Source organism: Squalius cephalus (genome assembly GCF_949319135.1).
Source record: "Squalius cephalus genome assembly, chromosome: 16".
Taxonomy (NCBI): Eukaryota; Metazoa; Chordata; class Actinopteri; order Cypriniformes; family Leuciscidae; genus Squalius; species Squalius cephalus.
Genome location: NC_137137.1, coordinates 9283467 through 9300362, shown reverse-complemented (window position 1 = coordinate 9300362; position 16896 = coordinate 9283467). Strand labels below are relative to the sequence as shown.

Sequence of the window (16896 nt, the reverse complement as noted above, 5' to 3'; positions counted from 1 at the left end):
AGTGTGTGTGTGCTCACATGTAGTCTCTAGATCTGCAATTACCTTCATGTTTATACAGCACACACAACGCCTTTGCACTTACTCCCACTTTCTCTCAACATGGGGACAGGGGAGGTGTCAGTCAGTACATGAGAAAACAAAGTAACTTGCGCTACTTATTTGGAAAAGTAACACATATTTTGTTGTAAATTTAAAATTAATCCATTACTTTACTCGTGACTTGAAAATATATATATATATACAGTACAGGTCAAAAGTTTGGAAACATTGTTTTTTTATTTTTTGAAAGAAGTCTCTAATGCTTATCAAGGCTGTGTTTATTTGATCAAAAATACAGAAAAAAAAAAACAGTAATATTGTGAAATATTTGAATATACTTTAAAAAATAATTTATTCCTGTGATGCAAAGCTGAATTTTCAGCATCATTACTCCAGTCTTCAGTGTCACATGTGACATCCAGTCTATCACATGATCCTTTAGCAATCATTCTAATGTTCTGATTTATTATGAGTGTTGGAAACAGTTCTGCTGCCTAATATATTTGATGAATAAAAGGTTAAAAAGAACTGCATTTATTCAAAATAAAAAAATATTTTCTAATATAAATCTTCGTTGCTATCACTTTTTATCAATTTAACACATCCTTGCTGAATAAAAGTATTGATTTATTTCAAAAAAAGAAAGAAAAAAAATTACTGACCCCAAATTACTGACCAGTAGTATTGTTGTTACAAAAGATTTCTATTTTTAAAACATTTCCTTCTTTTTTTTTTTCTTTTTTTTTTTTTTCTTTTTATTCATCAAAGTATCCTAAAAAAGTATCACAGGTTATGAAAAAATATTAAGCAGCTGAACTGTTTCCAACTTTGATAATGAATCATCATATTAGAATGATTTCTAAAGGATCATGTGATAGACTGGAGTAATGATCCTGAAAATTCAGCTTTGCATCACAGAAATAAATGATAATTTAAAGTATAAAAAATTGAAAACCAATTATTTTAAATTGTAATGATATATCACAATATTACTTTTTTTCTGTATTTTTGATCAAATAAATGCAGGCTTGGTGAGCAGAAGAAACTTCTTTCAAAAACGTTAAAAATAGTAATGTTTCCAAACTTTTGACCTGTACTGTATATACACACATACATATGTAGAGAACAGCCTGCATCCCCACTGCAGCGGAATACTACGGGAATACTGCTTATTTATATATATAATGCCTCCTTTTAAGCAGTATTCCCGTAGTATTCCGCTGCAGTGTGGATGCAGGCTGTTCTCTAAGCTGTTCTCTCTGCAGTCAGGCTGTTTTCCCCTGACTGCTATTAGTGCTGGATACAGGGGCTTAGAGAGTCCAGCTTCTGCTGAGGCGGTGCAGGAAGAGCTGAGCTCGGCAAAAACACAGCCGATCGGTAGCACTCTAGACAGCATTGCAGGAAAATACACATAAAACAGTCAAGAGCTCAAAAGTGCAGACTGTGAATCAGGATTTCCATTTATATTCATGCCGAAAGTGCTTGCGTTGTAGGCAGGGCTGATTTAATTGAACTTCGTTAAGCATCTGACCAGTCTTGGTTTAACACAACCAACCATTTTATTTATTAGCCTGACAGCATCACAATTATGCATGTATATTGTGTCTTACTAGCCATTTTCTGTTTTGTTTTTACATTCCTGAACTACTTACAATTGTATTGTAATTATTAGCATTTTTAAAGATGTTAATGACCTCAATAATTCCAATAATAAAAATAAATAAATGAATAAAATCTAATAAAAACATATTCCTCTAATATGTACAATTATAAAATCTAATAATACTTATAAATCTAATAATAACAATAATAAATTCATGATGATCAAATATTTTTTTATTATTATTTTTAAATTAAAATATCTAAAACAATTACATGTTTTTCATTAATATTTAGTGGCACTTTATTATATAATTACATATTAACATGAAGAATATTAGTATGTAAAGTGCGACCATGTTTTTTTTAACAAAGTGTCATTAGTGAATTGAGGCTAATGAGAGTGATTTTTTTTTTTTTTTTTTTTTTGGTATTTGCATACGAGTGATTGACATTGAGGGTGGGCATGATTTTTTTCTTTTAAGGATTAATTGAATATGCATGTTCATGCAGAGTCATTGTCTTAAATTGAGTTTAAAAAATCTGTTGCTTTTTTGGGTCCAATAATTAGGCCTAAACTAAAAAAAAAGTGTATTTCACACTGTCAGTGTGATTTTTAACAATCAGAGCTTGTGCTTGTGAAATCAGCTTAGTAATATATTACTAAGCGTGTAGATGAGCTTATCGGCCATGCTGTTTATTTGAAGCCCACATGCTAGCCACATATGCAAAAGCATAAAACCTCAACCCATAACAGATGATATACTGACCGTCTGCTGTGGTGTTGTGTAAATGAGTGTGGTTAGTCATAGTTCCTCAGCACATTCATATTTATTCTCACATTTATTGGTTTAATTTCCTTCCTGTGGTTTTAGGGAGTGGTCCCTCAGCTCCCAGCAGCAGCGTGACTTCTCCCAGTCACATGAACGTACCGCCCCACACTGTTCCTGACTTCTCCTATTCCAGCAGCGAAGATGAGTTTTATGACGCCGATGAGTTTTATCAGAACAGCACCTCACCGAAACACTGCACAGAGTGAGTTAAACACACCACACTGAAACACTGAATAGTATAAGTAGTGTACATAAACAAACAAATACTGCATCAAAACAAAACATAAAACATGCAAACACACACTTATATATAATTAAAACTCATTGAAATACTGCTGCACAAGTAAATTATAGTAGCACCGGCCCACACACACATTAAGTAATACTGCTTAGAGATAAACACTCACACTCCCCCGCACTGTTTACTGCAAACCATAAGAAACACACTGACCGAATTAAAACCACACACACAAACACTGTCTTACATCGCTACATATTTTTTTCTGGAATAAACTGACATTATTCTTGTGTCTCTGTGCAGTCCAAACAGAACAGCTGCTGTGAACAGTAAAGACAGCACAGCCCTGAAACGGCCAGACACCAACGATTCAATTAACTCCTCCATGTCGAACGGCACCACTGATGCAGGTACACGAAACACACACACGAATCCTTCACAATTAAGTTTCCCAAAATGAATCAGAGCAAATATTGTGTTTTGTCTTGTGACTTTTTGTTTGATGTTATATATATATGTATGTATGTATGTATGTATGTATGTATATATGTATATATATATATACATACATATACATATACACACACACACATCTCATCATATAAACACATATGCCTGTGTAGTGTAATATTATATTTAGGACTGTCAAAATGAACACTTTAACGTATGCGATTAAAAAATATATATTTAATGCAATTAACGCTGCATCTGTTTTTTCTTGTCATCCTTAGGCTAGCGTTACATTAAATGCTTTTAAACCATTGAAGAGCAATAAGACACAAAAAGAGAACGCAGTGCGGTACGACCGCGTGTCTGTGAATCTCCTGTCTGTGTGACACACACACGACTCGTGCGTACAGAAAGCCGCTCCAGACAGAACAAACAAAAACACGAAATTATGCCAAAATACCAGTTTTGTCGCGTATCCTCGCAAGCACAGTCTTAAATTAGTTAAATAAAGTCTTAAATAAAGTCTTAAATGAACGTAAAGAGTTGTGCAATTTGCTGTTTTCCAAGTTCATTAGTTGCTGTGTATGTTTCTTAGATCAGTTTGACAGTCACGATGAGAGAGATGATGACGGCGAAGGTGAATCTGTTGAAGAACACAAAAGTGTCATCATGCATCTGCTGTCTCAAGTGCGACTTGGCATGGATCTCACCAAGGTAAACAAACAGCCTTCTCTCTTTCATAATCTCTCTTTTTTCCCTATAATTTCTGGCTGCAATCCATCTTTGTCATCCTCAAAGGTCGTCTTGCCGACATTTATCTTGGAGCGGAGGTCGTTGCTGGAAATGTATGCAGATTTCTTTGCTCACCCGGATTTGTTTGTAAGGTAATGCTCATCCTGTCTTGTATAGATCTCACATCTGTTCTACCATATGGACTTATGACTCTGATGAGATAAATGATGACAGTGCCGCTGTCATTATTGAGTAGCTTGACAGTAGCTAAGCTGGGTTTTTTTTCAACCAGAAGCGGAATATTTCAGAACAAGCAGAACAAGAATATTTTTGTTCTCTGAAATAAAAGTATGATTCATTTTAGCAAGTTGATTGTTTCAGACTGTTCATTTTAACAAACTGGTTAAAAAATCATCACTTAATTGTGAGTCACTTTACGTAGTCTTTTTTTGTAGAAAATAAATGCTGTTTTATTTAATTTAATCTCTTATGTACTGTATTTAGGTACCTTTTGCTATTGAAGCTAATGACTTTTAGTAAAGGGAAGCTTCCCTGTAATTGAACTACTATAAATTATGAGCAGCTTGTAGTTTGATAAGCTACAGTTTCAAATAGCTTCCGCAATATCACTAGTTTCACCTGGGCTGCGTCTAATCATGATGAACTACTATCATGAACTAATTTTTTATAAACAACTGCTAAGTTTTCATCCTTTTAAATACTAATACTTGAGCACTAATCTTGTGATTGATTTCTCTGTCATGTTTTGCAGTATTGCAGAGCAGCAGGATCCAAGGGACCGCATGGTGCAGGTTGTAAAGTGGTACCTCTCTGCCTTTCACGCTGGTCGGAAAGGATCTGTGGCCAAGAAGCCCTACAACCCCATTCTGGGCGAGGTGTTCTTCTGTCATTGGGACCTGCCCTTCGAAACAGAGGACCCTGCTGCTACTGTGAGTGTGTTTGTAGGTCTAAAAATACGAAGATGCATTACATTCTATAACAGATTTGTATTGAAATTTCCTTTTGCTCTCTCTGTCTTTCTCCCCCTCTCACTGTCTGTCGTTTTAGGAGTCTGTATCAGATGGGCCACTGCCGTGGAGTAGCAAAAACAGTGTGTCATTTGTGGCAGAGCAGGTTTCTCACCACCCTCCTAGTAAGTGCTCAACTAACTAATCACTAAATTTATCCCAGAGAGCAATAGTATGCCTAACTAATTTAATTTATCGTCACCAGTGGAATAAAATAGATCCAATGTACAAGTTACCGGAGATTTCCTTAAATCTGTTTTTGGTACTAAAAAGTAAAATAATTACAATTAAGTGTTTTTCACATAATTTTATAATTTGTTATAAAATGCGATAATCATTTGTGACTTTTGGGAAAATTTTCTGACACCATTCTCCTTTTGCAGTATCTGCATTTTATGCTGAGTGTTACAGCAAGAAAATCCAATTCAACGCCCACATCTGGACGAAATCGAAATTCCTTGGAATGTCAATTGGTGTCCATAACATTGGTCAAGGTAATCAAGGACATTGTTAGGTTGTGATTAATAAACATCAGTTCTATTACTGTGCTTAATTGTCCTCTCCTGTCTGCTGTAGGTTGTGTGTCTTGTCTTGAATATGATGAACACTATATTCTTAATTTTCCCAATGGCTACGGGAGGTAAGCATTGTTTGATTCTATCAATTTTAACAAACTGATGTATTTGATATTTCTAGAGGCAAAGGAGGCATCTCACCCATCTCCCTGTGCTCCTATAGGTCAATCCTCACTGTTCCTTGGGTTGAGCTGGGTGGGGAATGCAATATTTCCTGTTCCAAATCTGGCTACAGTGCCAATATAGTTTTCCATACCAAACCCTTCTATGGAGGAAAGAAGCACAGGATAACTGCTGAGATATTGTAAGTCAAAGTGTTACTTTCCATAAACTTGCTCTTGGGCTGCTATAAAAGCAGTGTTTATGAGTGAAGGTCAACAGATTTTAAATGAATAAATATCACTCAATTTCAGATTAGGACATGAATTTCAGATTTTGAATCTAAGCACAAAATTGGTAAAGCACAGTGTTTTCTTTAGTTATTATGGTAAATTCATGCAGAAAGAAATCAAATTTGTATTCAAATGCATTAAGCATCTGATATGTGAAGATTAATATCCATATTAGTAGAGAATATTTAATTATATCCTCATATTATTGTCCTTCTTTTAGTGCTCCAAATGATAAGAAGTCATACTGCTCCATAGAGGGAGAGTGGAATGGTGTGATGTATTCAAAATGGGCCACCGGGGTAAGTCTGAACCCTAGAAAACAAGAAAAGGAAGTACATTCAAGAATAAAATTAAAGTAACATAGTTGCTTCCCTCTCAGGAAAATGCAGAATTCATTGACACAAAGAAATTGGGCATTGTTAAGAAGAAGGTGCGGAAATTGGAGGACCAGTTGGAGTATGAATCCAGAAGGTGTGTAGGCTCGATTTTTTTCTCTGCTTTCTAAATGTTGTCGTCTTTAAAGAGACTCTGAAACAGGATTTGCCGCAACGTGAAACACCTCCAAAGTCCATTTTCTCTTGAGCCACGATGAAGATTCAAACACTTTTTAATCTTGGGCTTGACTCTGTGACAAGTCATGGGAAACCAGCCTTAAAAAACGCATTTAAATTTGTGCATTTAAGAATGAACTTTAATCCCTCTGGTTTTTAAATCTAATTTGTATTACTGAATAATGTTTCATATGTTTCCACTCGGATCTGGGAGGGTTTGTAAAGTGATTTGGAAAATCTGTGGTTGAAATTTAAATCTGGCAATAGACCATTTTTTTTCATTAAAAGTTATTGTGTGTAATAAACAAGACATATTTTAAGTCCTGCACCATTTCTAGGTCACTAATCAAATAAGTAAATTTTCAGAGTAGATCTGTGATGATCTTTGCACAGAAGGTCAGGTGTTCTTGTTTTGCACATACTTGTGTACTGCTGTTATTAAAGGTATAGCGGAGGATTTTCCCGAATTTTAGAAAAGAACCGCCCTCTCCACTTTTTGAAAAAATGCACATGCGCAACACTCTACCTGCTCCCGAGAGGGAGCGCCTATTAAACGTGTGCACGAGAGAGCATGCACGAGCTAATCATAGCTTACATTAACTTTTACTAGCAGTGATTTTAAATGGATTTCTCCAAATAGCATGCCAAACTTTACCTGTCAAGTAGAAACTTCGCGACTGAGGCATCAGTGGGAAGCCCAACCTGTGTTTTGAGCGCACGCCATCGTGTGCACGAGCACGTACGACGGCCTTATGTAAACATATCACCAGAATGATTGACACTTAGGAGGACCAATAGTCTTGATGATCCACCCAGAAAAAGAAAATCCTCCGCTATACCTTTAATACAAAAAAGGGGATGAAACAAATTCAATTCAACTTTATACTAAAATTGTTATTCTAGTAATACAATTTGTAATGGAATAAACTGCATTAAATGAGAAAAATGCAAAATACCAGCATTTTCACTAATGAACTTTTGGACCCCGGTTGCACTTTATTTATTCGCTGATCTTCAAAAGGCTATTTTTGTGATACGGCTCCTCTGGGGACCTGCTGAAGCGATGTTTTTTTCTGCTTGGGTACCTCTGTGAGATGATCTGATGCAGACCGTTGTTTTTTTCTCTGTCTGGCTGTCAGTTTGTGGAAGGACGTGACAGTGAACCTGAAACTCAAGGACATTGATGCTGCGACGGAAGCCAAACACAGGCTAGAGGAGAAACAGAGGGCGGAGGCCAGAGAGAGGAAGGAGAATGAAATGCAATGGGAGACGAGAGTGAGTGTGCTTATGTACACGCACATTTGGAGGGGAAATATGCTGTGAGAAATAATGAGATAAATGGCTCTGATAAATGGTCCGTAATTGGTTCCTGTTACTTATTCTAGCATGTTCTTAAGCTGAGCGTTATGATGCGAATAGCTGGATGTTTATAGAGCTCAACAGTGCCTGACAATTTTTCAAATTCATTTACACTAAACATATTTCAACTTTTTACCAAACCAACCAACTTAGCAATTAAACAATTTTTTAAATTTGTTTTTTGGAAGAAAGTTAAAATCACATTGACTTATGGTTTCTATAGAAGCATATACCTTTGTTTAACATTTGAGCTCATGGTAGGCCTGTCTGTTGTTGCCAGACTAAAGGAAACTACTTGTTCTGATCTGATTTTTGGATGAAATCTGGGAAATGGATTTAAACATTGTAAAATGCGTTTAATTCTTATTGGTGCCTGAAAGCATAAGCAAATCAATCAAAATGTTTCATAAAGGAACATTCTGTTCATATCTAGAGCCGTACTATTGAGCTCTACAGTTACGAGATTGTCTAACATGGGTTTTCAAACTGGGGGCCGAAAAGCGATGTTAAAGAGAAAGTAAAAAAAAATTTTGTAACTTTTGGAAATTTATTAATATTTTAAATATAATATAGACATTATCAAGATACATTATATTGGTAACACTTTACAATAAGGTCTCATTTGTTAACATTAGTTAATGTATTACCAACTTACAATGAGCAACACATTTGTTACAGTATTTATGAATCTTTGTTAATGTTAGTTAATAAAATGCAGTCGTTAATTGTTTGTTAATGTTAGTTCACATTGCATTTAGTAAGGTTAACAGATACAACTTTTGATTTTAAAAATGTAATAGTAATGTTGAAATTAACATTAACTTTGATACATAAAGTTTAACAACTAAAATGAAACCTTATTGTAAAGTGTTACCATTATATATTTATATTTTCTATATATTATAAAGATAATGTTTAATCATTTTTGAATATATGTTTGCATTTATATAATATATATATATATATATATATATATATATATATATAAAAAAAATATATATAATTTTGTTCTCTGCAGCAAAAAAAAAAAAAAAAAAATATATATATATATATATATATATATATATATATATATATATATATATATATATATACTGTTGAAATCAAAATTCTTCATCCCCCTTGACCTGCAAGACATTTTGCTGCAGAGAACAAAATTTCATCAGAAAACTATTATTGAATACTGAATAATTTTGATTGCAACTGTGTGTTGTATGCAGTCAAATCAATATGTATTTATATGTATACATACATATACATACAGATTTATAATTTTCCTTATAATATAATATATTTTTCTCACATATAATAAAAGGGTCTATATAAATTACTATATGTTGTTGTCTTTTTGTATTAAGAAGGGGCTCACTCATAGACAATTATCATATTTGAGGCACATTGGCATCAAAATGTTTCAGAACAAAAATGTTGAATGTGAAAATGAAGCAGATTTGGATCTTGTTTTTTAGCAGAAACTATTTTGATGAAATGTTCTCTGAAGATATTAAAAGGTGCTCTAATGTAATGTAAAACACCTGAACCATCTGATTTCATAATTCGCATGAACTGAAGTGGCTTGCTTTCAGATCAATGCTTATGTTTAATGTGTGATTTGTTTGTTTCCCTGCAGCTGTTTCACGAGGACGGTGAATGCTGGGTCTACGACGAGCCTCTCCTGAAGCGACTAGCATCGCAACGACACTGAGGCCGTTTCCAAAACCACAGAGTCTAGAAAACAGAACTCTCTCGCAAACCACTTTTCTTATTCAGCCTTGGAATGACTGATGAATGAACCCTTACAGCTTTGCATTTTCAAAGTTTGAACGAATAACAAGAAGAAAATACAAACTTAAATAATCTATACAAATAAAAAGAAAACCTCCCTGCTCGCTAGTTCAACACTTGCACCTCTCTACCACCCCTTGAGGAAGAAAAAACACCACAAACACAAAGACGACGTGATCAGAAGCCCTTCAGCATCACAAATCAAACAAGCGCTCTCGTCTCGGCAAAAGAAGAAGGATCCCACTGGACGTCTGTCTCTTTCACTTCTGAGGGGTTGAGGTGTTTCTATCGAACAAAACTGAAAACTACAGCGTTCTGTATCTCAGGGAAGCAGCGGACTGAGGATTGAAGGCTGTATCTTAATGTTCGAAAAGCCTTAACGGTGGAATTACAAAGTAAACAAAAAGAGAACTTGGTTCACATACTGCTAGCTCCAGCTATTTATATATAGAAGATATGATATATTCTTGTTTTCCATTTTTCTTCTTTCTCTAGGGCAATAGTAACTGTTGAAATATACATACTTGACGGCAACCATTCCCTTTATGTTCTACTCTATCATCAGCCTTTTAAGAGACACAGTTTTATGCTACAAAAGCCACAATGGGCAAAATGTACCATTTCCAACATGGGGCTGAAATTTGAGACACCTTTGCCATGGTTATAATCCATTCCAATAATTATTTTTTTGGTTTTGAGAATGATTTGATATGCTTTTTTTATAGAATGCTGCTTGACTGTCCACATAATTTATCAACTTAGTATAAACTAAGACTGTCCAGTAGGAAATCGTAATGGTGCACAATAAAACCATTCGACAAATCTGTGCTTCTACTGCTGAGGTTAAGCAACGTTATCACAAATTGCCCTGCAATCTCTCTTTCTGTGAAATGTCACGTTTTAATCCAAATAAATATGTTTCATATAGTCATGTATCATGAAGATTTGATTCTCTTCTTGAAGGTAAAATGATAGAAACAGGCAGTAGACACATCGAGTCACTCAGGACAGCTTTTACTCTTGATTAATACGTGGAATGACGTCTATATACATGGTGTAACACTTGCAACAAGCAAAATCAAAATGTATTATCCTTTTTTTTTACATGCAATATGAGCAAAACTGTCAAAACATTATCACTGTTATAGCTTAAAAAGCCATTATGCTCTTCATCTTCTGTGGTAAATCTGAGGCCTTGCCATATGCAGTAAAGTTCACTTTCGCCTAGTATTGCTTTACAGAGGCAATCCCAAAAAACGTTTTCTTTGCCTGACAATTGATTGTACCAGATTTCCATGTATCAAAATATAATATTAAATCTCAGTGAGACCAATTTGTGTGAAAAGGTTGAATGCATTTCTTGTTCCAGACATCCAGACTCGATTGATGCTGTCTGGGATTTTATTTTAGGTGTAGGTGCTTACTTTCACTTTATTTCATTTTAAAAACTACAAGCATTTTTTTCTAGCGACTAGAAATTAGTGTTTAAAAACCTTTTATAGAAATGATGTAAATCAGAACGACTTGAAAAGTTTTTGGTCAAAATGTGCAGAAACCTTTTTCATCAGCGCAAGTACATATGCATATGCAGTACACCATTTTTCACTAACTTTTCTTGTTTGTTATAACCTTTACCCTCATCTTCTCCTCAGGTCATTTTGACCCAAAATTAATTATATATAAAAAAAATGTTCATCAGAGTGGTCCAAGACCTTAGGACTTGCGCACACAAAAAGAATTGACTGGATTTGAGAACTTTATCAGAATCAGAATCAGAAAGAGCTTTATTGCCAAGTATGCTTGCGCATACAAGGAATTTGTCTTGGTGACAGTAGCTTCCAGTACACATACAATATAAAGTGACAAGACAAGTGACAAGTAACATAGGTATAAATAAAAAAATTAAAATAAAAGATTATAAATTATAAATGTGGTTGAAATAAAAAAAGAGTAACAAATACCTCACTCGCAGGTCATTTTGACCCCTATAGGAATTACTAGAATGTGATGATTATGAAAAATTTAAAATAATAGAACAAACAAACAGAACAAACACACCAAAAATGAAAGCAGGAGACTATAGAACATCCCCAATGCAGAACACAATTCTCAATTTTTTCACACCACACAAATGGAAAATGTAAGTTGAAAGAATGTGCTTAAATTATTTATTGATAAAAATCTAGTAAAATAAAGGTAAATAAGAAGAAAAATACCAAAAATCTCCAAAACTATTTTCATTCAAAAATAGAAAAAAATTATATCAAAATGAAATTATGTAAGCTCTGGACAAAACAAAGTGTAATTTGGGGGATTTGGGTCATTTTGACCCGCTAGGGAAGGATTTGTTACAGTTATGGGAGGAATAGATATCTAGTCTATACACCTATGCTGTATACAAAACTTCAGTGATCGTTCTCAAGATAGAAGTGTTCATGGAAATTTGTTCTGCACACAAACAGAATGGGTGAAAAATAACTCTCATGCAGGTGACCAACATTGAAAACACATTTTGCTTTGTTCTAAAATATTGACTAGAAATTGGTCTTTGTGGATGCAGTCTTTTTAAAGTGCTTTAAGAAAAAATCTTAACCAGTTATTACAAAAGTCATTGAATTATCGGGGTTTATTGATCAAAATGATATTAGATCCATTAAAAGGAACATTATCTGACAGTCATTCTCAGTAGATAGGAGTGTATCTAATCAATCACTGGTGCTACACTTAGTATACTACACTAAGATTTAGCCATTTAAATTAGTTAATATTAATGTTTCTTTTTAGCATTGATCCGAATTCTCGTAATGGACATAATGTGCCAGTAAGAACTCAATGAACGCAAAAGGCACTATAGCGCCATCTTGTGTCAGTATGAGCAAAGGAATTTCCCAGAAACCATTGCGCTGTTACAGTATAAATCGCAAAACGACGCATTTACTCGGTCTCATTCTTCCGCCTCGCTCCTGAGAGAAGGTAATGTAGTCTTCACTTCAGCGCAGTAATGCTTTTTTCAACGTTTATGATGGAAATTCGATATAGATTTGTTTATTTTGATTATGAGTGTGTTTTTGTTTCAATGCATGCAATACATGGGTACAAAAATCGCTTGTTAATTCGAAGTGTGATCCACGTGGTATAGGCCTCGAATGAGCATTAAAATGCTTCTAAATTGCCTTTTTTTCATAAATATGCTTTAAGGAAGAAGTATTTTGCATGACGATAACAATTAACTAAGGTTTAATTCGTTAAAATGAACTTTAAAGCCGCGTTGACATAAGTACATCATGACCTCGTGGTTAACGTTACTTGTATGATGAAGATTTATGTTGGTAGGGACATCTGATAATAACTGATGAATGCCAACACTTCTGACATGTATAACTATATTGTATGTGCCTTTAAGTGTGCCATGCGAAATCTTTTAAAATAGATTATTTTTTTTCCAGGCCCAGTGTCCTGAAGACTTTTGCAAAGGCGGGAGACAGCAGGTATATTGAGGTATCTTTGAGTCTTGTTTTAAACTCGGTGGATATTTGTTTTGCCTATGATTAAATTAATTGTATAAGAGTAGTGGACAGAAGTGATTTCTGAGAATTTTTATGCTGAGGCATTGCAAGGCTTTTATTTGAGACTTCAATGTTAGTCACAGCGTTGTGATCACTTTCTTTTCTTCTTTTGCTTGCAGGAATTTGGAGCATATCTGGACTGAAGTAGTTAAGACGTGTCCAAGGTATTTTTTTAATATGAAGTGTTTTCACATTTAAAATAGTGCTGATGATGACTCCATTTGCTACTCTTGAGTTCAGGCTGATGAAATTGCAACCACCAAGATATCTTATCTGAAGCACAGTGTTTGAATTAAGTATGTGATGCTCTTGTCAGTTATCTTCACCAACTTTTTTTTTTTTTTTGGTCATAGGAACATGTGCAGTGCATTTGAACTCAAAGGTAAGCCCTTTTTTAAGCTTATACAAAGTGCCTTTTAGGTTGCAGTCATACACTGTTCATGATGATTGTGTTATAAAACAATGGGAATCTCTCTGAAAAAGACTGAAAGATATCTTTGTACTGAAACAGTGCTGGTTTAAGACCTCATCTGTTTTTTTTTTCTTATACTCTATACTCATAGTGTTTACTATTACAGGTTTCTCAAGAAGCTGGAACAAGATGTATGAAGATGCCGTCAGCTGAGCATGGTACTAACTTCTGACATAATGCACATGACTTCCTGTGATGCAAATGATGACTGCATAGTTCAGCTGAATTTCTATGTAGAACAGAAATCCAAAGTCTTTCACCCCTAGCTGATGCATCACCAGTGTTTTTTCAATACTGCATTAGTTCTTGCTCTTGTCTTACTCCTGTTTCTCTTTACAGCATGAGAACTGCGTGGATTCAATCCTATCTGGTGAGTTTGAGATTGACATGACTGCACCAGTACATGATGTGATTGATGAACGCATAGTTCAGCAGAAAATCCATGTAGAACACACAAATATCTTTCGCTCCTAGCTGACGCATCAACATTCAAAAACTGAGATTTCCATGTTTCTAGAGTGGTCTAACTTCTGGTTTCAATTTCTTGCAGTTCTTTACTCTACTGACTGGCTGTTGGTAAATCTGCCGCTGTCTGAATGGTTTACTGCGTAAGTGCATTAATGCTTCATGTAAAAATAGCATAATGCCAATTAACATTTAATTGTTAATCAACATTGAAACTGCTTTGACTAAGTGTTTCATGACCTTGTTACTTGTATGATGAAGATCATGTTGGTAGGGACATCTGAGAATAACTGATGAATGCCAACATTTCTGATGTGTGTAACACTTCGTGTGTATGGCTAAGTGTATATGCAAAACATTTTAAAATGGATTTTCTTTCTAGGCCCAGTGTCCTGGAGACTTTTGCGAAGGTGGCAGACAGCAGGTATATCAACCTTGAGTCTTATTTTAAACGCATTAATGAATTTGGTTTGCCTATGATTAATATACATGTATAAGAGTAGTGGACAGAAGTGATTTCTGAGCATTTTCATTCTGAGGCATTGTAAGGTTTTTATTTGAGACTTCAATGTTAGTTACAGCAGTGTGCTAACTTTTTTTTGTTTGCTTGCAGGATTCTGGAGTGTATCTGATCTGAAGCAGTTACAATGTCCAAGGTGGGTTTTTTATTTGTTTTCACATTTAAAATAGTGCTGATGATGACTCTATTTGCTACTCTTGAGTTCAGGCTGATGAAATTGCAACCACCAAGATATCTTATCTGAAGCACAGTGTTTGAATTGAGTGTTAATATTCTTTTGTTAATCCCTACCAATTGTTTTTGTTCATAGGAATGTGCAAAGCAGTTGAACTGAAAGGTAAGCTTTAAAAGAGCCCAAATCATTCCTTTTCTGTGCCAGTCATGCACTGTTAGTGATGATTGTGTTATAAAACAATGGGAATCTCTCTGAAAAAGACTGAAAGATATCTTTGTACTGAAACAGTGCTGGTTTAAGACCTCATCCTTTCTTTCTTTACTCTATACTAAGTGTTTACTATTACAGGTTTCTCAAGAAGCTGGAACAAGATGTATGAAGATGCCGTCAGCTGAGCATGGTACTAACTTCTGATGTTATAATGCACATGACTTCCTGTGATGCAAATGATGACTGCATAGTTCAGCTGAATTTCTATGTAGAACAGAAATCCAAAGTCTTTCACCCCTAGCTGATGCATCACCAGTGTTTTATTTCAATACTGCATTAGTTCTTGCTCTTGTCTTACTCCTGTTTCTCTTTACAGCATGAGAACTGCGTGGACTCAATCCTATCTGGTGAGTTTGAGGTTGACATGACTGAACGCATAGTGCAGCAGAAAATCTGTGTAGAACACCGCAATCTTTTGCTCCTAGCTGAAGCATTAACATGCAAAAACTGAGATTTGCATGTTTTTAGTCATCTAATATCTGGTTTCAATTCCTTGCAGTTCTTTTACTCCAGTGACTGGCTGTGGGTAAATCAGCAGCTGTCTAAATGGTTTTCTGGGTAAGTCTAAATAAAGTGACTTGAGAGGCAACTGAAGTGGTCTCATGATGAGTTTGAATCAGGTCTCTGATCTCATTGAGGACATGAATAAAACCTTCTGATTAAGACCAAGAAAGTGTGTGTGCCTTTTCTTTCTCAAGATAGACTGTTAATGGATTTTCTTATTTAGGATTGCTGCCCTGTGACATGCTGATGATTTATCACCCATGAGTAAGTATTTTAAACATTTAACAGCTGACATGATTATTGACCATTATGATGAATTGAATATCTACTGACTTTACCATGGAGGATGGATATTAGCTCTGGCTGATCTGGTCACATGACATGTCTTTAGTCCTGATCCTCATGGTGGCAGTTTTCTGTTCTAACAGGTGTCTGCTCATTGACAGGTACAGCAGTGAAGGCTTTGTAGTACCATGTGGATTTGGATGCGACATGCACTTTTACAGGTTGGTTTGTTTGCAAACGTGCAATATCTTCCATAGTTGGGTTTTGTGATGCTTTGCAAATGTCTGACCTGAACACACAATGTGGACAGTCTTTAACTGATTAAACCCAGGTCCTAGATGGGGCCAAATGTTGACTCTGTGACCAATTAACGGCTGGTGTTTTTTTTTAAGGTGTTCAAGATTATCCAGTATTGCTCTGAAAGATCATCGTATCAGGTATGACCATCACAATTTTTTTTTTTTTCTCTTGTTTCTTGCAACCTGTGATGACATGATTCTGCCAAATGAATCTGCTGATTATACCCCTTACCGTTCCATATTGTCTGAGATTGACTGACACCACACTTGGACCTTGATGTTTGTTTGCTTTAGTTTTTAAATCTGCTTTTCCTCTCCCTCTTACAGAATGGCATCGACTGCATTGCCTTTCTCTTCTGAATCGCTTTTTTACAGGTTTGTTTGCAAACATGTGCATTATCTTCTGTAGTTGGGTTTGATGCTTTTCAAAAGTTTGACAGTTTTGCTCATCTTGTGCCTAATGTGTTGTTTTTTCTTGTGTACTCGTTAATTTAAGGATATGTAATTGACGTAAGAATTAAGTTTGAATTAAGCCTACTTGTATTATGCTTTTATGACTATATATTCAGTGGCATAAATGACAATTACACTTATTTCTGGGACTACATATCCCAACAAGTAGTTATTGTGACAGGCCTACCTGCAGTAAATGCAGCCATTGACTGATTAAACCCAGGTCCTAGGTGGGGCCAAATGTTGACTTAACGTTTAACTGCTGGTGTGCTGTTTTTAGGAGCTCAAGATCATCCTGGATTGCTC

General features: G+C 35.2%; 1 protein-coding gene across 7 annotated transcripts in view; it reads left to right on the top strand.

The window, feature by feature from the left end:
* osbpl9 (oxysterol binding protein-like 9) overlaps positions 1 to 9810 on the top strand; it is a gene marked incomplete at its 5' end in the record, with an annotated part of 30555 nt that extends 20745 nt beyond the window's left edge. For all 7 annotated transcript variants that reach the window (XM_079897298.1, XM_079897297.1, XM_079897299.1 and 4 more), the window contains 13 exons: positions 2514 to 2673; positions 3013 to 3119; positions 3755 to 3873; positions 3958 to 4043; positions 4664 to 4841; positions 4960 to 5044; positions 5303 to 5413; positions 5496 to 5559; positions 5658 to 5798; positions 6107 to 6185; positions 6266 to 6357; positions 7577 to 7712; positions 9427 to 9810. In XM_079897298.1, coding sequence (XP_079753424.1) covers positions 2514 to 2673; positions 3013 to 3119; positions 3755 to 3873; positions 3958 to 4043; positions 4664 to 4841; positions 4960 to 5044; positions 5303 to 5413; positions 5496 to 5559; positions 5658 to 5798; positions 6107 to 6185; positions 6266 to 6357; positions 7577 to 7712; positions 9427 to 9501 — 1433 coding nt within the window. In that variant the 3' untranslated portion in view covers positions 9502 to 9810. The remainder of the gene's footprint in view (positions 1 to 2513; positions 2674 to 3012; positions 3120 to 3754; positions 3874 to 3957; positions 4044 to 4663; positions 4842 to 4959; positions 5045 to 5302; positions 5414 to 5495; positions 5560 to 5657; positions 5799 to 6106; positions 6186 to 6265; positions 6358 to 7576; positions 7713 to 9426) is intronic.
* Between the last annotated feature and the right edge of the window lie 7086 nt (positions 9811 to 16896).